The sequence below is a fragment of the Schistocerca gregaria genome, chromosome 2 (genome assembly GCF_023897955.1).
Source record: "Schistocerca gregaria isolate iqSchGreg1 chromosome 2, iqSchGreg1.2, whole genome shotgun sequence".
Taxonomy (NCBI): domain Eukaryota; kingdom Metazoa; phylum Arthropoda; class Insecta; order Orthoptera; family Acrididae; genus Schistocerca; species Schistocerca gregaria.
In genome coordinates, this window is record NC_064921.1 from 34,000,929 (window position 1) to 34,026,243 (window position 25,315).

At 40.3% G+C, this 25,315-nt stretch overlaps 1 protein-coding gene across 1 annotated transcript in view; it reads left to right on the plus strand.

Moving 5' to 3' along the window:
* The window catches only part of LOC126336262 (dynein axonemal heavy chain 3), a 1,127,841-nt gene that overhangs the window by 842,494 nt on the left and 260,032 nt on the right, over positions 1 to 25,315 (plus strand). Inside the window, exon 52 of the mRNA XM_049999758.1 lies at positions 14,873 to 15,074. Within this exon, the coding sequence (XP_049855715.1) occupies positions 14,873 to 15,074 (202 nt within the window). The remainder of the gene's footprint in view (positions 1 to 14,872; positions 15,075 to 25,315) is intronic.

Below are 25,315 nucleotides of genomic sequence, written 5' to 3' on the forward strand. Positions count from 1 at the left end.
CCAGCTTCATCCTGACCCACAAGTTATACACTTTTGAAGGCCAGACATACCAACAATTAAAGGGAACAGTCATGGGTACCAGGATGGCCCCCTCATACGCCAAACTATTCATGGGTTGCTTGGAGGAAGCCTTCTTGGTTACCCTGGTCCTACTCTAAAACCCATGCCACTTTCCTTGACGTTGACCTCCATCTGTCCAGTGGCCAGCTTCACACGTCCGTCCACATCAAACCCACCAACAAGCAACAGTACCTCCATTATGGCAGCTGCCACCACTTCCACATCAAACGGTCCCTTCCCTACAGCCTAGGTCTTCATGGCAAACGAATCTGCTCCAGTCCGGAATCCTTGAACCATTACACCAACAAACTGAAAACAGCTTTCGCATCCCGCAACTACGCTCCCAACCTGGTACAGAAGCAAATAACCAGAGCCACTTCCTCATCCCCTCAAACCCAGAACCTCCCACAGAAGAACCACAAAATTGCCCCACTTGTGACAGGACACTTTCCGGGACTGGATCAGACTCTGAATGTGACTGTCCAGCAGTTATACAACTTCCTCAAATCCTGCCCTGAAATGAGATCCATCCTTCATGAAATCCTCCCCACTCCACCAAGAATGTCTTTCCGCCGTCCACCTAACCTTCGTAACCTCTTGGTTCATCCCTATGAAATCCCCAAACCACCTTCCCTACCCTCTGGCTCCTACCCTTGCAACCAACCTGTCAGAACTCTGGAGATGGGAACTTGCCCTTCAGTATATCCTCTCTTCTCGATATCCGCCAGGCCTCAACCCCCGCTAATTTCAAGTTGCCGCCACTCATACCTCGCCTGTCTTTCAACAACTTCTTTGCCTCTGTACTTCCGCCTCGACTGACAATTCTGCCCGAACTCTTTGCCTTCACAAATGTCTGCTTGTGTCTGTGTATGTGCGGATGGATATGTGTGTGTGTGTGTGTGTGTGTGTGTGTGTGTGTGTGTGTGTGTGTGTGCGCGAGTGTAGATCTGTCCTCCTTTTCCCCTAGGGTAAGTCTTTCCGCTCCCTCCCCCTTAAAACTCACATCCTTTAGTCTTTCCCTCTCCTTCCCTCTTTCCTGAAGAAGCAACCATTGGTTGCGAAAGCTAGAATTTTGTGTGTATGTTTGTGTTTGTTTGTGTCTCTATCGACCTGCCAGCGCTTTTGTTTGGTAAGTCACATCATCTTTGTTTTTAGATATATTTTTCCCATGTGGAATGTTTCCCTATATTATATATATTGCTACAGAAATTTGGCTTTTCTTCATCTCTTCTGCTGAGGCAATCAATGTATTTGAAACGAAGCAATTAATTCCACACTATTAGTTATTTCAACTGTTTGCAGCATTTGAAGTGTACATTTTCATGTTCTAGTAAGTATGGCATTATGCCATAATAAAGAACCAAACATGAGATAATACAATACTGGTACTCCAAGAAAATTTACATCCCAAAAAGCACACTGAAAAGTTTATCAGCAGATCGAGGCCTTCTTCATAGGGAGTCTGGACATATGAGTGTGCACTTTAAGCCGGATCACGCATTTTAGTATGGTTCATGAAATTCTGATGCTCTTGGAGTATCCACTGATGTCTTATTTCTTTTATGTCATAATATAAGATCTTTTAATGTTTTACACCTACGAACATTACTAGCTTCCTATGTCATCATAGCTGCAAAAGCACTGTTATCCCTGTTATCTGGTGCTTTCTGGCAGCTGCTGGAACAAACCCGTTTGTAACAGTTTGTGGGAAAAAATTTCAGATGGTTATTTGAAAAGTGTTATTGTCAAAGAAAGTTTCTTTTTATGCAATATGAACTATATGTGAGAATGTACGATGAATTTCTTAAATCACAGAGCATTGGACTCTCATTTAAAAATCAATTCTTTGATGATGAGCCAGTTAGAAGAATTTTGAGCCCAGAAGATCAGACATTTATGTCGTTATTAAATATTTTACTGTGACATTTGTGTGTTGTTGTTGTTGTTGTTGTTGTTGTGGTCTTCAATATTGAGACTGTTTTGATGCAGCTCTCCATGCTACTCTATCCTGTGCAAGCTGCTTCATCTCCCAGTACATAATGCAGCCTACATCCTTCTGAATCTGCTTACTGTATTCATCTCTTGGCCTTCCTCTATGATTTTTACCCTTCACGCTTCTCTCCAATACTAAATTGGTGATCCCTTGATGCCTCAGAACGTGTCCTACCAACTGATCCCATTTTCTAGTCAAGTTGTGCCACAAACTCCTCTTCTCCCCCCTCATTAGTTATACGATCTACCCATCTAATCTTCAGCATTCTTCTGTAGCACCACATTTTGAAAGCTTCTATTCTCTTCTTATCCAAACTATTTATTGTCTATGTTTCACTTCCATGCAGAGCTACCCTCCATACAAATACTTTCAGAGAGGATTTTCTGACACTTAAATCTATACTCGATGTTAACAAATTTCTCTTCTTCAGGAATGCTTTCCTTGCCATTGCCAGTCTACATTTTATATCCTCACTACTTCCACCATCATCAGCTATTTTGCTCCCCAAATAGCAGAACTCCTTTACTACTTTAAGTGTCTCATTTCCTAAACTAATTCCCTCAGCATCACCTGACTTAATTCGACTACATTCCATTTTCCTTGTTTTTCTTTTGTTGATGTTCATCTTATGCTCTCTTTTCAAGACACTGTCCATTCCGTTCAACTGCTCTTCCAAGTCCTTTGCTGTCTCTTACAGAATTACAATGTCATCGGCGAACCTCAAAGTTTTTATTTCTTCTCCATGGATTTTAATACCTACTCCAATCTTTCCTTTTGTTTCCTATACTGCTTGCTCAGTATACAGATTGAATAGCATCGGGGAGAGGATACAACCCTGTCTCACTCCCATTCCAACCATTGCTTCCATTTCTTGCCCCTCAACTCTTATAACTGCCATCTGGTTTCTGTACAAATTGTAAATAGCTTTTCGCTCCCTGTGTTTTACCCCTGCCACCTTCAGAATTTGAAAGAGAGTATTCCAGTCAATGTTGTCAAAAGCTTTCTCTAAGTCTACAAATGCTAGAAACGTAGGTTTTGCCTTTCTTTAATCTATTTTCTAAGATAAGTCGTAGGGTCAGTATTGCCTCACGTGTTCCAATATTTCTACGGAATCCAAACTGATCTTCCCTGAGATCAGCTTCTACCAGTTTTGTAATTCGTCTGTAAAGAATTTGTGTTAGTATTTTGCAGCCGTATCTAATTAAACTGATAGTTTGGTAATTTTCACATCTGTCGACACCTGCTTTCTTTGGGATTGGAATTATATTATTCTTGAAGTCTGATGGTATTTCGCCTGTCTCATACATTTTGTTCACCAGATAGTAGAGTTATGTCAGGACCGGCTCTCCCAAGGCTGTCAGTAGTTCTAATTGAATGTTGTCTACTCCCGAGGCCTTGTTTCGACTTAGTTTCTTCAGTGCTCTGTCAAACTCTTCACACAGTATCATATCTCACATTTCATCTTCATCTACATTCTCTTCCATTTCTATAATATTGTCCTTAAGAACATCGCCCTTGTATAGACTCTCTATATACTCCTTCCACCTTTCTGCTTTCACTTCTTTGCTTATAACTGGGTTTCCATCTGAGCTCTCAGTATTCATACAAGTGGCTCTGTTTTCTCCAAAGGTCTCTTTAATTTTTCTGTAGGCTGTATCTATTTTACCCCTAGTGAGGTAAGCCTCTACATCCTTACATTTGTCCTCTAGCCATCCCTGCTTAGCCATTTTGCACTTCCTGTTGATCTCATTTTTGGGATGTTTGTATTCCTTTTTACCTGCTTCATTTAAGGCATTTTTATATTTTCTCCTTTCATCAATTAAATTCAATATCTCTTCTCTTACCTAATGATTTCTACTAGCCCTCTCCTTTTTACCAACTTCAACCTCTGCTACTGTCACGGTTTCATCTCTCAAAGCTACCCATTCTGCTTCTGTTGTATTTCTTTCACCATTCTTGTCAATCGTTCCCTAATGCTCTTAATGAACTTGTGTAGAACCTCTGGTTCTTTCAGTTTATCCTGGTTCCATCTCGTCAAATTCCCCTCTTTTTGCAGTTTCCTCAGTTTTAATCTACAGTTCATAACCAATAGATTGTGGTCAGAGTCGACATCTGCCCCTGGAAGTGTCTTACAATTTAAAAACTGGTTCCTAAATCTCTGTCTTACCATTATATAATTATCTGAAACCTGTCAGTATCTCCAGGCTTCTTCCATGTATACAACCTTATTTCATGATTCTTGAACCAAGTGTTAGCTATGATTAAATTATGCTCTGTGCAAAATTCTGCCAGGCAACTTCCTCTTTAATTTCTTACCCCCAATCTACCTACTACATTTCCTTCTATCCCTTTTCCTACTGACGAATTCCAGTCACCCATGACTATTAAATTTTTGTCTCCCTTCACTATCTCCTCATACATTTCTTCAATCTCTTCATGTGTGTTTTTAACCAAGAAATACGGAATTCTTTTTTTTCTTGTCCAAATATACACCTTGTTCTTGTACTGCAGCAGTGTATATCTGTGATAATGTATGATTGGCAAATGCAACTGAACAAAACTTTATTTTCTCCTCAATTTTCCACAACTTGAATAGGCAGATGCCTAATCTCACAGCAGATGAATCCGTAAGTAACCCAAATTCTATTGGTATGTATATGTAACATAGAAGAGTAGCATTCTTGAGGTCATGTTTGATTTCTTCAAACGCCAATTGGCATTCAACCATCCAGTGCCAGTATAAATTCTTTCAGAATAAACTTATAAAAATTAGGCATTCTTTAATTGGTTGGACATGAATCTCATAAAAACAAGGTTAGCTCAAGAAAACCCTCCAGTTGTTTCTTCATTTTGTTACTGGAAAATTCTTCATACCATATTTACTGGAATCCAAGCCGCACTTTTTTTCCGGTTTTTGTGATCCAAAAAAACCGCCTGCACCTTAGAATCGAGTGCAAAGTAAGCGCAAGTTCTGAAAAATGTTGGTAGGTGCCACCACAACTAACTTCTGTCTTTGAATCAGCGTTGCCAACCCCAGAAGATAAAAGTATGTCATTTTGTATTTAAAATTATCGTTTTTTATCAAAAATTATCGTATATTGATAATCTTAAAAAAAACAAAAACACTAATGCTGATAATATGATGTACACAATATTTGCTTTCAATCACGAATGGCAAAGTCTTTTCATGTTTTAAAATCGTGATGCTAAGTACTAAAAATACGTTCAGAACCAGATAAACTCGGAAGTGTCAAAAGCATCTCAGATTTTATGCAAGAAAAATTTGCTAACCCCAATCAAAAAGCAGCACTGTGTACGTAATATAATTAAAATTAATAATATAATTAAACTCAACCTAATAAGCATCGTTGTCGAACTCCACACGGGCAAATCAGCTTCGCTATCTCACTAAGATTCCTTCTTCTTAGCATAAATGTTTGATGTGTTGATTGATGCAATCATTGCACTGGTTGGTTCGAACTGTACACAATTCTTCACACGTTGGGAAGTGAGCATTACTGCGCTGACTGTACCCAAATGTAACTTATTTCTCAATGGTGTCTTCACTAGATTCATTTTTGGAAAGATCCACTCACAATCAGCACTAGAATGTGGTAAATCTAATATATCTAGCACAAAGATTCATATTTGGAAACTCTTGGTTACCATGAAGGTCCCTAGCATTCTTTATGCACACCCAAAATACGTCCACCTCTTTAGACCATAGATTTTCGGGAAATTCTGCATGTGGCAATGATCTCCACTGATCATGAATCATTTGCATAAGCTTTTGTCTTTTGGAGAAATCCTCTGATCTGACTTTTATAAGTGGAACAAGCGTTGCTGGCCTTGCAGCACTTTTTGACAATGCTATTTCTGGTGTTAACCAACTCAACATTTTTAGAACAGAATTGTTGAAATTATATCGCTTTTTTATCTCACAACAAGATACAATAAGAAACTGTTGCACTGTGAAGTAGAAATCAGTCACTTTAGATTTTTGTGAGATGTTTTCAGATTGTCTCATGAAATCCATCACACCTACACCTAAATACATTTGTGTATAAGGCACAAGATGGGCTGGATTTGCTAGATCTATGTCTGTCAAATCAGTTATATTGATATAATCAGGAGACATATAGCAAAGAAGGGTTTCTTTGTACGTTTTGCTCATTCTACCATGCAAAGAGCAAATTACTAATTTCTCGCTTTGAAAATATTGATTCAGAGACACAAATTTCAGTAGAATCCACTCGAGAAATATAAAAAATACACGTACAAAGTAGTCCCTGAATGCTTTTGCTAACAGCTGCATACAGTCTTTCTTCTTCCCACTTGCAAGTGAAAAATAATTGCAATGCATTCCATTGTTCTAAAATATGTGAAACAACAGTTAACAAAGATAACCATCTTGTTTGAGACGGATGCAGTATCTTGTGAGGTTCGCCATTATAAAACTGTTGGAATTCCACAAACTGGGCTATTCTTTTTCAAATATGCTTAAAGAATGAATATGCTGTGTCATCACACAGTCTTGGTAATTGTTTGCAGTGAAAGACATATACATTTCTGTATAAAAATACCAGGAAAATCTCTAATTATTTGACTAGCAACAGAATTATCTTTGCTGATCATTGTGTTGCACCCATCCGAAGCAAATCCTACAAAATTTTCAGGAGGAATATTATGTACTGACAAGGCTTTACATACGAGATCGTACAAACGATTAGCAGTGGCACCTTCATGAGCGGCCTCTACATTTTTCTCGTCAAACAGCTGTAACAACTGCCCAAAATTTAGTATGTATTTTGGAGCTATCTTCATCAAAATACCGCACACAAATTTTATAGCAGAAATGTCAGTAGATTGATCAATTATGAAACTGAACTTTTGTCACCGTAAAACTTCATTCAGTTCATCCAAATGACATTTACCTATGTTATTCTTTATCACCCCTGTGGCTTTTGTTCTACCCAACTGCAAGTTCTCAACTATTTTAGAATCGGGAAAGGCACTTTTAATTACATCTGTTAAGTGATTGGCTGTATTAATAGAGATGTTATGTTCTGCGAAAAATCCACATAACAATATTTCAGCCCTCTTGCCCTGATTATCAAATGTATCAGACGATTTTGAGTGTGATTAGAAGTCAAGTTTCTTTTGTAGAGGCCTGACACATTTTACGGCACTTAAGTGTTTTTTCCCTTTAGCGTGATTTTTCACTACAGTCAACTCAGCACTGAATTCACATCTACAAACTACACCGAGATTTATGTGCATCATCACTAAAAGGTTGTAGCCAATCCTTGAAAGAGAAATCAGTCAACCATTCCTTTTTGAACTTTTGTTTCAAATGTTTTAATTTCAACTCACTATGCAGCCTCAGTTTCTTCTGTGGGGTCCGCGGAGAATCTACATCACTGTTATCACTTTCCATTATCTATATTTTAATACACTACTACAGTATTTATTTAAAGAACACCACACTTTAATTTCCCTTAAGAACAAAAAATTAATATTCTTTTAAGAGCACAAAGACAACTACCCGTGCATTCAAGTCCCAATTTCACCAGCAACTGATGATGATGGCCTAGCCCTAATAGCCCATATTGTTGTGAAACAATATTTGTTAGGCAGTAAGGGTATTCCCCAGAAGCGAATATACAGTGTTAAGAGTCGTTGGACTGTTATGGTGAGTGGATGAGAGAAAAGGGGGAAATTGCTTATATTGAATGGTGTATGGACTTAAATATATGAAAACAGATTATTAACGAATGAAACTACTACAAGTATCAATTTATTTTCATTTTAAATTTTCACAAAAATTATTGTAGATTCCGCAATATCAGCAATGTACTGTCGTATATCGTGTGCACGTTGTAATTATCGTATATCGCGATAATTTATCGTATGGTTGGCAATGCTGTGTCGAATATAAGTAGCACTACAGAGGAATGCTTTGCAGGCACAAAACTCTGTATTGTTCATCTTTGAATATAGCAGCATTTCAATGTACTACGAAAATCCGACAGGCAAGACTGTGGGATGTTTGTCAATATGGCCAACTCTACGTTCTGAATTCTTTCCTACCTGGAGTATTCTCTTCACCACAAGAATAATATGAAGATAAACATTTTCCCATGTATTCTTTTGTGTTTGCTGCTATCTCATTTAAATCCTGTCCGCCTAATAAACTACGAAACTAGAGTGAGACAACAGCAAACGCGGAAGAATATACATATCATGCCATGTTTATATTCGTATTATTCTTATGCCTAATAGTGATACGGTCAGAAAGGAAGCACGGCAATTGACTAGATTTTTAAATCTAGGATGACTCTAATTTCTATGCATAATGTAATGTACTAAAGAGGCGTCTGCAAAGATTTTCAAACGGAGAAAAATTTTTGCTAAACTCTCATTCAGAACATCTTCTATCATACGCAGTCTATTTATTATTTCGTTCTTGTTTATCATTATCAAAGAAAGCAGCAGTGTAAGTAACAACAAATATCTGTCTCTTGCCATTGTTTCACTAATGAGACGATTCCTCTCTCTCTCTTTTTTTTTTTTTTTTTTTAAATTGTAAGCGGTGGTAGCGAGCACAGAAGCAAGCCTTGAACGAGCGGCAACAGGCTGTAAACACTCATTATCAGAATAATCAAAGCACAATAAGCAATCAGTTCAAACCAGACAAAGCACGTGAAAAGGAAGGGTACCTGTATAAATATGGATGGAGCGCCTGAGGCATAGCAATGGCTACCTGGTAAAGCTTAACTGCTAAGCTTACTATTCAAACCAAACTACTGTAGCTGTATTGTCATTAATTCGATCTAATTGTGTCTCATATTACAATGGACCAACTTTGTTTCTCTCCCCTTGAATTGCGAGTCTCAAATTTCAGGTGCGGCTTAGATTTGGGAAACTTTTTTCCATGATTTCGAGTCTCATTTAACAGGTGCGGCTTAGATTCGAGTGCGGCTAAGATTCGAGTAAATACGGTAGCTTGTATTTTCTCAGAATCTGGAAGAGTACCCTTTGACTCTATCATACATCCCACAAACATTATTTTCTTCAAGGCAGAATTGGAGTTTTTTATAACTTGGGTCACAGTAAATAATCTAAGGCTGAGATACATGTGTCAGCACTTAGTTTAACTCAAATGACAGAACTTTAGATTAACAGCACACACACACACACACACACACACACACACACACACACACACACACACACACACATGCAAATGCAATTCGCACACACGACTGTAGTCTCAGGCAAATGAAACCACACTGCAAGCAGCGGCACCATTGCATGATGGGAGTGGCCACTGGGTGGGGCTAAGGAGGAGGTTGTGATGGGGAAGGGGGGGGGGGGATAGTATAGTGGGGGTGAGGGTGGCAGACAGTTAAGTGCTGCAGGTTAGACAGTAGAAAGTGGGCAGACTGTGGTGGCAGGGGGGTAGTTCATCAACAGGGTGATGCACTTGTTTTGTGGCCACATTTTGCCGGTGGCTATTCATGCGAACAGACAGCTTGTTGGTTGTCATGCCTACATAGAATGCACCACAGTGCCTGCAGCCTAGTTTGTAGACCACATGATTGGTTTCACAGATAGCCCTGCTTTTTATGGGATAGGTGATGTTAGTGACTGGACTGGACTAGGTGGTGGTGGGAGGATGTATGGGACAGGTCTTGCATCTAGGTCTAGAACTTTAAATTTCTACCCACGTAAACAAATGTTTTGTATTTTCTAGATTCCTCTTCCAGGCTTAAAAACCAATATGAAGTTTTTAAGTCTGTATCAGTCAAGTATTGCACTCCATGGTATCACTACATAAGGTTGTCACCATTTTCTGAGTGAGCCCACACTGGTATTATAATCTTGTTTATCTCACATGCGTACTGCGCTAATCTTACTTTGGTTCCTGGTTTCAGTGCAACTGGGAGTGGGCTGCAGTATAGGCTTCTAATGGTTCTATTACATTACATGGCAACATGCTTTTGATGTCCTCTCCAAACAGCTACTTGTTGATGCCAAAGAATCAAGTAGAATCTATGACAATACAGCTCATGAGGAAAAACATTTAAATGACATGTATAGCTTTTATTGTAGCCAGTCATTTTTCAAATACTCTTGAGTATGTTAAGAAAGGCTCTGTGAATTGTTGCTTCTAATTGTCTGATAGATGCAGTAACCCAGACAGATAAGTTTGGCAAATCAGCTCAATTCCTAGAATACATTCGGCTTGTAAATTTTCACTGCTAAGAATGTGCATTTCATACCTGCATTTCCTAGTATTATATTTTGTTCCACCTGTATTTTTACATTCCCTGATAATGTACCTATTATTCTGCAGTTTCTTACTGGGAACTCCAGTAAATCTTCTTAAATATGAGGGTTGTCCCGTAAGCACCAAGCCTGACCGAGAGATGGCATTCATTGTTGAATGGATTACAAATTATTGATCTTAGAAGCATATGTTTCAAATTTGAAGACGTCACATTGTTTAGTATTTGTTTGGTAGCCATCAATAGTGAATGTTGTGAGTGAACTTGGAAAATTGGTCATCATTATGTGGTACAGTTGTTTTTTTTTTTTTTTAGGCCTCATCACAACCAATATTAAAGCTGAGTTAGATTCTACATTGAGAGACTCTTCTTCTTCGTTGACAACAGTAATATTAATATATTGGGTAGCTGAGTTTAAATGAGGCCATACGAACTGCCAAGATGAGCATCGCAGTGGTCGACCAAATCAGGTGACGACTCAGAAATGTTGAAGAAAATCCACAAAGTGGTACCGGATTGTCATCAACTGAAAGTGTGCGACCTAGCAGACATAGTAGGCATTTCAAAAAGTGCAGTACATTTTGTGTTATCTGAATATCTGGACATAAGAAAACTGTGTCCAATGTTTGTGCTGAGTGCCGTAAGATGTTTCAATTGAGTGTTTAGTGAAGTTTCGCAGCAACAAAGCTGATTTTTTGTGCCGTTTCATAACGAAGATTTTCAACGAATGAACATGTGATGTCTGCAGTTAATGGTTATTTTGAGATGTTAGACAGTTCTCATTATATAAAGGGTATTGAATTTATTGAACATCATTGGGAAAGTGAATAGAGCTTATGTTGAGATTATGTTGAAAATTAAATACATTTTTTTCCAAACTTTTGGTGTTTTCTTTGTTGGGTCGGGACCATCCTCGTAAGCTTTGTGCAAAAACGTTGGCTGATGCTCCTGCGTCTAAAATAATGACTATTGGTATAGCCTCTACCATCGCTCATACTTCCAAGACCAGAATTATTAGGTATTCCTTTCGACTCCCCTTTCATATCTTCTGCTTCATTGCGATCCAGAATTTTAATATACATATCATAGACCCTGTTGTCCCCTTCATCCATCCATCTGGGGCACGAGTCAGTTATGTTCACTTTGGCGGAGTCAGTTTCTGGTTTTGTGATCACTCTCCACCATCTCAGGTTCTCTTAGGAAAGGTTGTGCCCTTGAATCTGTGTCGTTTGGTGTCATCGTTTGCTGTTGTTGTGAATTACCATTCTGCTTATTCTGAGACAGATGGTTATGGTTTAAATTTTATGTGTGTTGGTACCTCCTTGGACTCCAGTTTGGTCTAAAATGAGTATTGTTGTCATTTGATCTTTGTCAGTTTTGTATAAAGTTATTGTGGTAGTTCCATTGGATCTGTTTTCATTAGGATACTGATGTTGAGCACTCACATTTCTATTGTGATTAGAGTTTTGGCCTGGCATACAATAGTAACCAGCTTTACTTCGAATGTCTTCCTATATTACGTCAACTGAATCTAATTTCAAGAGGAACTCTTCAAGTTTCTTTTGTGACACAATGGTTAATTTGTTCCTAATGTCAGGCAGTAATTTTACCTTCAATATGCAAAGAATGTCTTTATGAGAAAAGGGATCATCCCAATACTTCGATTTGTTGATATATTATTTGAAATTTTTTCTTAATAGGCCATTTCTAAATGAAAACGGTTCTTGGTTAAAAATCCCTTTTCGTAGATGTTCCTGTATCCCTTGAGTCCAGTCGTTTGCCAAAAAGCACACTCAAATTGATATGTCTCAATTTTGTCAAGCATGTCAGTCACCCACAGGATGCTGTCTGCCTGTAAACATCAAGAAACATAACATATATTTCCAGAATGAGAAGTATCAGACATAAAATATCTTTTGTCTTTCACTACACACATGTTGGGACACCACATGAAAACTTCTAATAAATAATACAGGGATCATCGTCTTCCTGTCCTGTGAAAATGTCTGAGCTGCTGGTGTTTCAGCAATTTTTTCGCTAATAGCCAAGGTGCATATACATTCATTCGCTGTGTAGCCATTTGCATGAACTGGTCCTTGTTGCCATTCAGCTGATGCTGATGTGAATGTTTCTGAACAAGGTCATGAGGCTTGTTGTTGCTGGCAAAAACTCATTCCTGCACATCCTCCTTTTACTGTCCCCCCCCCCTCCCCCCCCCTTCCCCCCCCCCCCCCCAAGCTCTTCCATTTCTTGGGTAATGGGTACTATTTGGTCTTTCTATTCTTGGAGAGTTGAACCAATTTGGTTTTCCACTTCACATAACTCTCACTTACTAAAGCTGTCATCAGGTAAAATTTCCTGTGACAAATGAGCTACCACTTCTGTGTACTCATTTGTACACATTGTACCATTTATCTTTCTTTCGTCCTAGCCCCCTTGTTGATCTCAGATGAGAAATACTGTTTGTGTTCGTTTTCACTACACCAGAACACAGTGTGATTGTGGTTTTTTATGTGCCCCAGCCCTGTTAACCAGAAGAAGTGATTTACTGTGTTATTTGTGGAAAATACTTGTTATAGTTACGTATGCATCACAACATCTCAGCATGATGCGGAGGATGGAAGTGCTTGCCACACGAAAACATGACAAGCTACCTGTAGTAATTAACACAAAAGTGATCCAGAAAATTCATGCACACCAAATGCAAAGAATAAATAAAAACGAAAACCCACTGAAGATGGTACAGTGGTGGTGAAACATGGTTGGTTACTGAGAAAAACAATGTTTTGCATAACTGGTGGACCTCACATCCAAAAAATTGTGTTTAATACTTTTTGATACAGGTTTACATTTTTTTCATTCACACAAAAGATGGATCTGCATAAAACATCTCACCATGGATGTATCTGAAGCAAGACAAGTGATTAATAAAAGAAAACTGTTAATAAATGAACATTAAAAAGAATGAACTTAGTGAGATAACATTGATTCTATTCCACATGTTGTATAATCTCGTTACTTTTACCTTCTTGTAAATCGTGATAAAGAGAAACGGTTTAAAAAATTACAAAACAATTTTAAAAAATTACAGTCTTTCAAGTATTGAAGTTTAAGTATACTACAACTCCTTCCCTACTATATATTGGCATTGTCCACACTTTACTGGACGACATTATACAATAGCTGTGCACTTTTTTGATTGTTTATGGGTTGTTTACTCACTACTCAGAGCAGATGTTACATTACAATTTCTATATTGGGTCCTCAGCCTGGAGGGTAGTCAATACACTTTAGTGTTTGGCTAGACTTAATAAGTTTTTATTTTATATTTTAGTACTCCTACACATATCAAGCTTGCATTTCCATTTTTAACTTTTACCCATTATTTAATATTGATTTTATAAAATTCTTTTATATACAAAATTTAATATTTTTTCTTTTTTTTTTTCTTTTCTATACTGTTATTATTTCAATTATTAGTTTCCTAATATTGTCCCTACATTGAGCGTATTGATTATTTAAGTTCAGTCCCCACTCCACATTGTTAGCGTGTAACTGTCGTGCAGTGTTAGAGCCAGTCAGTGTGTCTGCATAGCATTGGGGCCTTGTGTGTGTCTTGTTCCTGCCACAGCCACAATGAAGGAGCGTATAAGGTCCTGTCTACCAGTTCATAAACATTAACAGACCCTGCTTCACTGCAGAGTCCAAAGAAGGCATTTGGTACAATCCACACCATGACAAATATCCACCGAGGACAGGGTAAATTTGTTACCTCTGCTTCCTTCATCATTTACCTTCGATAGTGATGTCCTGCACTGTTGCACTGCTATAGGTGGTTCATTTATACTTGTTTAATTCATGGTCGTAAACCACCTGTATCACTCCATTCATTCATACAGTTAAGGTATGTCTTGCATCACAATAGTCTAATTGTCTATATAATATACATAGAATATGACATAGAATTACATGATTATTTACAAGAATCATAGGTTTTATATTAGAAAGTAACTTCACTTTTCTTAACATTCTTTAACTGACACATGAAGTGTTTTCTTTTATAATAGAGGAGAATTTAGCTTATTTTCATTTATTTAAATAACCCCCATCAATTACTGGGGGTCAGAAAAAGGAAATTGAAATATTCTATCATCTTTGCATCTTCCAACTTGACAGGTCACAAAAATACACAGTTAAAGCTTTAAACCATTAAGGCCTTCATCAACAATAGACGACAGACACACATGCACATCCACAAAGTGTGTGTGTGTGTGTGTGTTCTGTTGTCTATTGTTGGCAAAGGTCTTAACTACCGAAAGCTTTAATTGTAAGAGTCTTTTTGTTGCCCCAATCTGCGAATCAGCATATCCGCTATATGGTGAGTAGCAACTTCCCCTTTTTGTAATATTGTTACATTCTGCCTGGATTTTCCATTGTTTGAAGTAATGATAATAATTGCTCTTAGGAGACACTGATAATTATGTTGCTCATAATAAGTACAGTTAAACATCTAGAGCTGTTGTTTCAGGAACTGACAGGAGAGTGGAACAAAGCCTGTACAGAACTGGGAATACCATGCTCACAAAACTTTTCTCTTATTGCAACTTTGGGAGAACCAGTTGTAATTAGAGCATGGAATATTGCTGGGTTACCAGTCGATAATTTTTCGGTGGATAATGGCATAATAATTAGCAAAGCAAGAAGGTGGCCACTGATGATTGATCCACAAAGTAAGTTCTGAGTTTTTGGAAGCATTATATTATGCAGTGTAAGGGTCACTACATTTTCTGAAATAGCTGTGTAATAGTTTAGCTTTTGCCTATCACTAATACACATCAATTTAATCATGATATGTAATAAGTCATTATATTAAAATGTCAAAATTTAAGTACTTTCATGGCTGGACACTAGCCTTTTACATCCTTCTATCAACCCGTTTGACCTATGATCAAGACAAAATGGCCTTAATACAAAGCTTCCCAGTGCAGAAGAGAGATGTAAATAAAATTATTCACTTGTTGTTTTGGCCATATTGTTTTCGGTGTGATAATAATAATCAGCCATTTGACATTCACTTTTGCACACATAATGGTTATTGGCAGTTTGTACCAGTGTTGCTCCGACAAATCCCTAATCATCTGCTAATACTGCATTACGACATTGTTCTCAGTGTACCTTGCACAGATGTGGCCAGTCAACAAGAGACTGGAGCAGATGAGATTTCTTAGTGTAGGGAAGTCTTTTGTTTGCACCGACTCTCTTAGTGCTGTACCGGTTATTTAGAAAATGTACCCAGCAGATGGGGTAGTTCAGACAGATGGTCAAGGATATTGCATACCATCTGAAAAGGCAGAAGAAAGAGGTAGCCTTCTGTTGCACACACGGATGTATTGGAATTGAGGGGAATGAGAAAGCTAATGGAGTGGCTAAAGCAACCTGCCAGGAAAACACTACAGTTCGTCATAATGTCCCCCTAAAGTCTATCCAGTCGCGGATAACAAAGAGAATGATATCTGATTGGGAAAGGCAGAGGCTGTTAAGTGACCAGCAACAGTCTGTGGCTGGTCAAATATCCTATTCAACCACACCACATTTCCTTTCAAACTCAAAGAAGGCATGAAATGGTCCTCATCGATCACAGCTCCGTGACACATGCTTATCTTTTGCAGCAAGAAGATAAAATGGAATGCAGTGTTTGTGGCTTCACACTCACAGTTTGTCACCTTTTAATGTCATGTGTTTTGTATGATTATATGAGTGCCTTTGGTCAGCTGAAGCACTTACTCCCACTTTTAACCAGTAACTATACTGTGGAAAGAAAACAGTTGGTATTGTGTGGTGTCAGATCTCCTGCCAAATTTAATTAAATGAAAGTTTTAATGTGTTTTTAGGTGGCTCATCGATTCTGTTAGTCCCTAAATCGCCCAGCCTTATTTGTGCCATCAGCTGTTGTATTAATACCATTGACATATGACAGAAATATGAACAGATATAATGGAGCATGTATGTGAAACATTCTTATGAGTGCCTGTAGTTATATGACTTTTCCTTTATGTTTTAACAGGAGATACTATATGGACAAGGGTACCAAGATCTTGAGAAAAGATGCTGAAGACATCGCTCTTTGGTGGCTGACAATTTTAAATCCGCCAGTCCATGCTACCATCTGTTTGAATAGAGCAAAGAAGTACCTTTATCTGTTCACTGGTAGCCACCACCATTTCTTTCTAATGCTTTCACGATTGTGACTTCTACTGCAGTCCGTTCTGCGTTGGTGCAGTATTTTTTTGGGAACTAGAGTTCAGTTCCTCATTCAGCCATCCAGATTCACATTCTACTGTTTACACAAATCTCCTGTTGAAACAGCTCCTTTGGAAAGTATGCTTTCAGTTTTCTTCCTTATTCTTCCCAAGTCAAAGCTGCTTCTTGGTATCTAACGGTTGCATCATCAGCAAGATGTTAAATCCTGATTGTCTCTCACCCACTGTCTGCTGAGCAATCCTCAGATCCACTTCTCAGTGCCATGAGACACATCAGCAGTTTAGTTCTGCACAACCTATTCACATTTACGTTTGCCGTCCACCTGACAGTGTATGGTGGAGGGTTACTTCTGGAACAAAAACTGCTCCTCCCTTATCTGTTCCATCTGGAAATGGCACATGAGAATGATTGACTATCTGGCCTTGGCATCCAGAAACTGTGCTCATGATAGTGTGAGTTGTGTTTGTTCAAATGAAGGTCTCTTTGGTCAAAAGCTTACTTGTTTGACAGTCTTTTTATTGTACCAATCAGTGACTTAGCATCTCCGCTGTATGTCAAGGAGCATTCTATCCTTTATGTAATATTGTCATTATCAGAACTAACTTACATGTCATTAATATAATACTTAGGTTGAATTATTATCATTAATACCTCAATATAGGATCATATAAGCAGCCAGTGTGAGATATAACAGTACTCCATATCTTAATTACCTAGACAGTAGACATAAGATGCATTGGCATGTCAAAACTACAGCCAGTATTTACAACATGTTTCACCAAGTGCATCTGTCCAAAATTACATATCACAGAGTACACTGCTGCTGTGAGATTTACTAGGATCACTTGTGTATTCATGTCATCATCAATTACAAATATAAATCTGTAATTTTAATAAAATGTGCTAACTGGTATACAATCATAAAATTATTTTGGTAGCAGATTAAGCAACTGTACTTACATGACCATACGGAGGTAAAACAATAAGTAAAAAAAGACATGTCATTAAGACTACAATCTAAGTTATATTTCAAAGGTCAGTTTATGCACCACGTGAGATACAGGAAAAATAATCGCACAGCAAATCGAATGTCATTTTCCTTAAACACGTGTTACTTTCTTTGATAACTCTTCCCCGTTTAGAATATCATGTAGCAGGAAATGCAAGCTGTATCATATTGTGAAGGTCAGTCAGAGAATGGTAACAGAATTTTACTGCAGACAATGCTGCAAAGTGCTGTATACAGGGTGTGACAAAATGGTATGGCCAAACTTTCAGGAAACATTCCTCACACACAAATAAAGAAAAGTTGTTATGTGGACATGTGTCCGGAAACGCTTAATTTCCATGTTAGAGCTCATTTTATTTTCGTCATTATGTACCGTACTTCCTCGATTCACCGCCATGATTTCATACGGGATACTCTACCTGTGCTGCTAGAACATGTGCCTTTACAAGTACGACACAACATGTGGTTCATGCACGATGGAGCTCCTGCAAATTTCAGTCAAAGTGTTCGTATGTTTCTCAAGAACAGATTCGGTGACCAATGGATCTGTAGAGGCGGACCAATTCCATGGCCTCTACGCTCTCCTGACTTCAACCCTCTTGACTTTCATGTATGGGGGCATTTGAAAGGTCTTGTCTATGCAACCCCGGTACCAAATGTAGAGACTCTTTGTGTTCGTATTGTGGACGGCTGTGATACAATACGCCATTCTCCAGGGCTGCATCAGCGCATCAGGGATCCCATGCCATGGAGGGTGGATGCATGTATCTTCGTTAACGGAGGATGTTTTGAACATTTCCTGTAACAAAGTGTTTGAAGTCACGCTGGTACATTCTGTTGCTGTGTGTTTCCATTCCGAGATTAATGTGATTTGAAGAGAAGTAATAAAATGAGCTCTAACATGGAAAGTAAGCATTTCCAGACACATGTCCACATAACATACACTCCTGGAAATTGAAATAAGAACACCGTGAATTCATTGTCCCAGGAAGGGGAAACTTTATTGACACATTCCTGGGGTCAGATACATCACATGATCACACTGACAGAACCACAGGCACATAGACACAGGCAACAGAGCATGCACAATGTCGGCACTAGTACAGTGTATATCCACCTTTCGCAGCAATGCAGGCTGCTATTCTCCCATGGAGACGATTGTAGAGATGCTGGATGTAGTCCTGTGGAACGGCTTGCCATGCCATTTCCACCTGGCGCCTGAGTTGGACCAGCGTTCGTGCTGGACGTGCAGACCGCGTGAGACGACGCTTCATCCAGTCCCAAACATGCTCAATGGGGGACAGATCCGGAGATCTTGTTGGCCAGGGTAGTTGACTTACACCTTCTAGAGCACGTTGGGTGGCACGTGATACATGCGGACGTGCATTGTCCTGTTGGAACAGCAAGTTTCCTTGCCGGTCTAGGAATGGTAGAACGATGGGTTCGATGATGGTTTGGATGTACCGTGCACTATTCAGTGCCCCCTCGACGATCACCAGAGGTGTACGGCCAGTGTAGGAGATCGCTCCCCACACCATGATGCCGGGTGTTGGCCCTGTGTGTCTCGGTCATATGCAGTCCTGATTGTGGCGCTCACCTGCATGGCGCCAAACACGCATACGATCATCATTGGCACCAAGGCAGAAGCGACTATCATCGCTGAAGACGACATGTCTCCATACGTCCCTCCATTCACGCCTGTCACGACACCACTGGAGGCGGGGTGCACGATGTTGGGGCGTGAGCGGAAGACGGCCTAACGGTGTGCGGGACCGTAGCCCAGCTTCATGGAGACGGTTGCGAATGGTCCTCGCCGATACCCCAGGAGCAACAGTGTCTCTAATTTGCTGGGAAGTGGCGGTGCGGTCTCCTACGGCACTGTGCAGGATCCTAGGGTCTTGGTGTGCATCCGTGCGTTGCTGCGGTCCGGTCCCAGGTCGACGGGCATGTGCACCTTCCGCCGACCACTGGCGACAACATCGATGTACTGTGGAGACCTCACGCCCCACGTGTTGAGCAATTCGGCGGTACGTCCACCCGGCCTCCCGCATGCCCACTATATGCCCTCGCTCAAAGTCCGTCAACTGCACATACGGTTCACGTCCACGCTGTCGCGGCATGCTACCAGTGTTAAAGACTGCGATGGAGGTCCGTATGCCACGGCAAACTGGCTGACACTGACGGCGGCGGTGCACAAATGCTGCGCAGCTAGCGCCATTCGACGGCCAACACCGCGGTTCCTGGTGTGTCCGCTGTGCCGTGCGTGTGATCATTGCTTGTACAGCCCTCTCGCAGTGTCCGGAGCAAGTATGATGGGTCTGTCACACCGGTGTCAATGTGTTCTTTTTTCCATTTCCAGGAGTGTATTTTCTTTCTTTGTGTGTGAGGAATGTTTCTCAAAAATTTTGGCCATACCTTTTTGTAACACCCTGTAATGGCATAAGACAAGTTTAAACAGTTCATTACTCAAAGAGAATAGAATGCTCTCAGAACACAATTAAAACTACGTGGTCAGTTGTGAAAGAAGTGTCAGGCCGAATGTGGGTCTCAATATATTACACCTCTCTTGTGTGAGAATGAAACTGTAAGTGATCTGTCATAGTTGTGCACAATATTTAATAATCACTTCTTGCCAATAGGCAGCAAGTTAGATCAAAATTTTATTGACACAGGTAAAAGCTGAACTCTTGATAGCTGCATTATATGCAGCTACAGGTAACAAGCTAAGATAAATGGCACAAAGGAATTGCAAACAATGACTGTGTGCGGGTATTGATTTAAACCAATGGAGAAAGTTGAAAATGTGTGCCATCCAGACACAGTGGTCACCAGAACTTCACACACTATCCTAGCAGGCTTCCCAACAGACCTAAATTCTCAGCTTATCCACACACTACTAACGTAGTGCTCCTTGCCCATTCTTCTCATTACATGCGGCATTTTGCTGATTCCCCTATGTTTTGTGATTCATTCAAATTGTATCCGAAAAGTGTATGGAGATGATTTCAATGACTGACTCACCCATAGTTTTGTGTATGTGGTCAGCCAGTTACATTTCTCTATGTCACTGTTTTAGGTATTCTGCAGTTTTATATTAGTTTTAGTCCAAGGTGTAGCATCTTCCACCCTTTCTCAGTTGTCTTCAGGTGTGTGAGAGGCAAGTGAGGTGGAAGTGAGTGATTGAATGTCCTTTTATAGATTTACTCCTTACTTTGTGCAATATTTTGGAGATTTTACCCACATTTGTTTGTTGTAATGAGTGTAAGGGTACTGATAAACTCACCATTAAGCACCCATTAGATCCAAACACACACACACACACACACACACACACACACACACACACACACACACATCCGCGCGTGCACACAAATGTAACTAACACACACATGATCGGAGTCTCAGGCAACTGAAGCTACACTGCAAGAAGCATCACCAGTGCATGATGTGAGTGGCGACTGGGTGGGGCTAAGAAGGAGGCTGGAGTGGGGAGGGGGAGGCATAGTAGGGTAGGAGTGGCAGATAGTACAGTACTGCTGGGGATTGCGCAGGGACAATGTGGAGAGAGGGTGGACAATTACGTGCAGTCGGGTGGTTAGACAAAGAGAGGGGTGAGAAGTAAAAGGGCTGGGTGCAAAGGTGGAATGAGGGCTGTGTAGTACTGGAATGGGAACAGGGAAGGGGCTGGATGGATGAGGACAATGACTAATGGAGGTTGAGGGTAAGAGGGCTATGGGAATGTACAATATATTGTAGGGACAATTCCCACCTGGGCAGTACAGAAAGGCTGGCATTGGTGGGAAGGATCCATAAAGCACTGGCTGTGAAGCAGTCATTGAAATGAAGGATTTCATGTTTGGCAGCATGCTAAGCAACAGGGTGGTCCACAGGTTTCTTGGCCACCGTTTGTTGGTGGCCATTCACGAGTACAGACAGCTGGTTGGTTGTCATTCCCACATAGAAAGCAGCACAGTGGTTGCAGCTTAGCTTGAAGATCTCATGACTGGTTTCACAAGTAGCCTGGTCTTTGATGGGATAGGTGATGTTTGTGACTGGACTGGAGTAGTTGGTGGTGGGAGGATGTATGGGACAGGTCTTGTGTCTAGGTCTGTTACAGGAGTATGAGCCACTAGGTAACAGGTTGGGAACAGGAATTGTGTAGGAATGGACGAGTATATTGTGTTGGTTCAGTGGATGGTGGAATACCACTGTGGGAGTGGTGGAAAGGATAGTGGACAGCACATTTTTCATTTCAGGCATGACAAGACTTCGTTGAAACCCTGGTGGAGAATCTAATTCAGCTGCTCCAGTCCTGGGTGGTACTGAGTTATGATGGCAATGTTCCTCTGTGGCCAGATGGTGGGACTTTGGTAGGTGGTGGGAGACTGGAAAGATAAGGCACGAGAGATTTGCTTTTGCACAATGTTGGGAGGATAATTCAAGTCATTGATTGCATGACAAGCTATCTGTGCTTATGAATGGCCACTGACAAAATGGGGCCAAGAAATAAATTGACCATCTTGTTGCTGAGCACACTGCCAACCATGACACCCTTCATTTCAATGACTGCTTCACAGCCACTGCCATATGGATCCTCTCCACCAATACCAGCTTTTCTGAACTGCACAGGTGGGAACTTCCCCTGCAGTATATCCTACGTTCCCCTAACCCTCCTGACCTAGTCATTGTCCTCACTCATCCAACCCCTTCCCTGTTCCCATTCCAGCAATACACAGCCCTCATTCCACCATCTCACGTACTCTTTCTACTTTTCTCCTCTCCCACTATCCCCCCCTCCCTTCTCCCCACCTCTCCACACCATCTGTCTAACCTTCTGACTGCACATAACTGCCCACCCTCTCTCCACATCATCCCTGAATGCTCCCCAGTAGCACTGCACTGTCCGCCACCCCTACCCCACTATCCTGCTCCTCTCCCCACCCCAGCCTCCTCCTTACCTCCACCCAGTCGCCACTCCCATCATGCGCTATTGCTGCTGCTTGCACTGCGGCTTCAGTTGCCTGAGACTGTGAGACTGCAGTCGTGTGTGTGTGTGTGTGTGTGTGTGTGTGTGTGTGTGTGTGTGTGCCCTTGCGTGCGTGCATGGATGTGTCTCTGTCGTCTATTTTTGATGAAGGCCTTACTGGCCCGAAGCTTTATTTGTGACAGTCTTTTTGTCTCGCGTATGTGCGATTCAGCATCTCTGCTATATGGTGAATACCAACAGTCCTTTTCATAATAGTGTTACATTCCATCCTGGATTTTCCATTGTTTGATCTAATTTTTCATTTCTAATCTTCATGGTCCCTATAGGATCATTCTGCACTCAGCATCAAATACCAGTTTTCTAAACTTCTCTGTAGTATTCTTTAAAATGTGTGTCTTCTTCCCTCCAGAGATTTCTACTTAAGCTCCTAAGCATATCCACAACACCTGCATGCTGATCAAACATACTGGTAACTAATCTAGCAGTTCACCTATGAGTTGCTTCGATGTCTTCTTTCAATCCTACCTGGTGCAAATTGCAAACGCTCAAGCCATTCTCCAAGAATAGGTTGCACTAGTGTCTCCTTTGTAGATGAACCACCCTTTCCAGTAAACTGAAGTCGACCATTCAGCTTCCCTATCACAATCCTCACATGCTCATTCCATTTCATATTGCTTCACAGCATTGCAGCCAGATATTTAACGACATGACTGTGTCATTTAGGGCTGTGTCTGAACATTACAGGTTTGTTTACTTCCTACTCATCCTCATTAACTTACATTATACATTAAGAACCATCTGCCATTCATCACACAAACTAGAAATTACGTCTAGGTCATCATGTATTAACCTTCAGTCATGTACATTTGACACCTTCCTATACACCACAGCATCATCATCAAATAACTGCAAAGTGCTGCCCATCCTGTCTGACAGATCTTTTATGTATACAGAAAATAGCAACAGTTCTATCACAACTCCCTGTGGCACTCTTGATGTAACCCCTGTTGAACACTTGCACACAAGGACAATATACTGGGTCCTCTTACAAAGTATAAGGGCTAAATGATAGGTGGAGAACTGTAGGTATTTTGTTCAGTTTAAGAAACACATTTAACTGTGTTTGACCATGAAGTATTTTTGCATAAGTTTTAACATTGTGGGTTAGGGGAAAAGCTAAACAGTGGTTGACTTCTTATGTAGATAGTAGAAAGTAGAAGTTTGCCTTGCAGACAAGAGTTTGGAATTATACTGTGGTCCTGTAAAGAAGAGATACCACAGTTTGGATATGTTGCTTTCCTTGGACTAAACGTGTCAGATAGTGGCCGAGGGGGGAGGGGGGGGGGGGTAAAAATGTTCTTTTTGCACACAACACACAATGTGTGTAATAGGGCATTCAGCAACAGCAGTATGTGACTTTCAGAGAACGGAATAACACTTAAATACAGAAAACCATAATGCATACAGATACTGACACAGAACTGTTGTATAAGCAAAATTATATTATCTGAAGGTGGTCAAACAGTCAGTGGAGTTACCTTTCTATATTCTTAGAACTGAGAGTAGGTGAAAGTTTTCCTTGGTAAAGCCACATTTGAGATCTTGTGCAGGAACTGAATGTTGCTATGTTAACTATGGTAATGATCCCAGCTGTCTTTGATACTAGAACACAAAATTTGTATATTTTATTTTCTTTCCCTCTGTTATCTCACACGGTATTACAATGTGGGGCAACTCTGTGCCTCACCAAGGATATTCTCAGCCCAGGAATACACAGTTGGATTGACCTGTAGTGTCAGTTTGCAAACTTCATGTAGGCTCGAAATTCTAACTTCGGTGCGCCCGTATGTATATTCTTCAAAGGATTTGTTATGAGCAGTATTAACTCATTCAGAAGAAATGCAATATTCATTCAGTGAGCACTAAGTAAAAAAGTGAATTGTGCATAAACATTATGCTGAAAGGTGTCCACTGTTCAGCAGGTTTCATTTTCAGTATGCTTCCAGCATTTAATTGAAGAAAGGAGAAAATATAAAAATGCAGTAAATGAAGCAGACAAAAAGGAATAGAAACGTCTCAAAATGAGATCGACAGGAAGTGTAAAATGGCTAAGCAGGTATGGCTAGAGGACAAATGTAAGGATGTAGAAACTTATCTCACTAGGGGTAAGATAGATACTGCCTACAGGAAAATTAAAGAGACCTTTGGGGAAAAGAGAGCCACTTGTATGAATATCAAGAGCTCAGATGGAAACCCAGTTCTAAGCAAAGAAGGGAAAGCAGAAAGGTGGAAGGAGTATATAGAGGGTCTATACAATGGTGATGTACTTGAGGACAGTATTATGGAAATGGAAGAGGATGTAGATGAAGATGAAATGGGAGATACGATATTGCGTGAAGAGTTTGACAAAGCACTGAAAGACCTGAGTCAAAACAAGGCCCCAAGAGTAGACAACATTCCATTAGAACTACTGACAGCCTTGGGAGAGCCAGTCCTGACTAAACCCTACCATCTGGTGAGCAAGATGTATGAGACAGGTGAAATACCCTCGGGCTTCAAGAAGAATATAATAAATACAATCCCAAAGAAAGCAGGTGTTGACAGATGTGAAAATTACCAAACAATCACTTGAATTCTTTAAAGATGAATGGAAAAACTGGTAGAAGCTGACCTCGGCGAAGATCAGTTTGGATTCCGCAGAAATGTTGGAACAC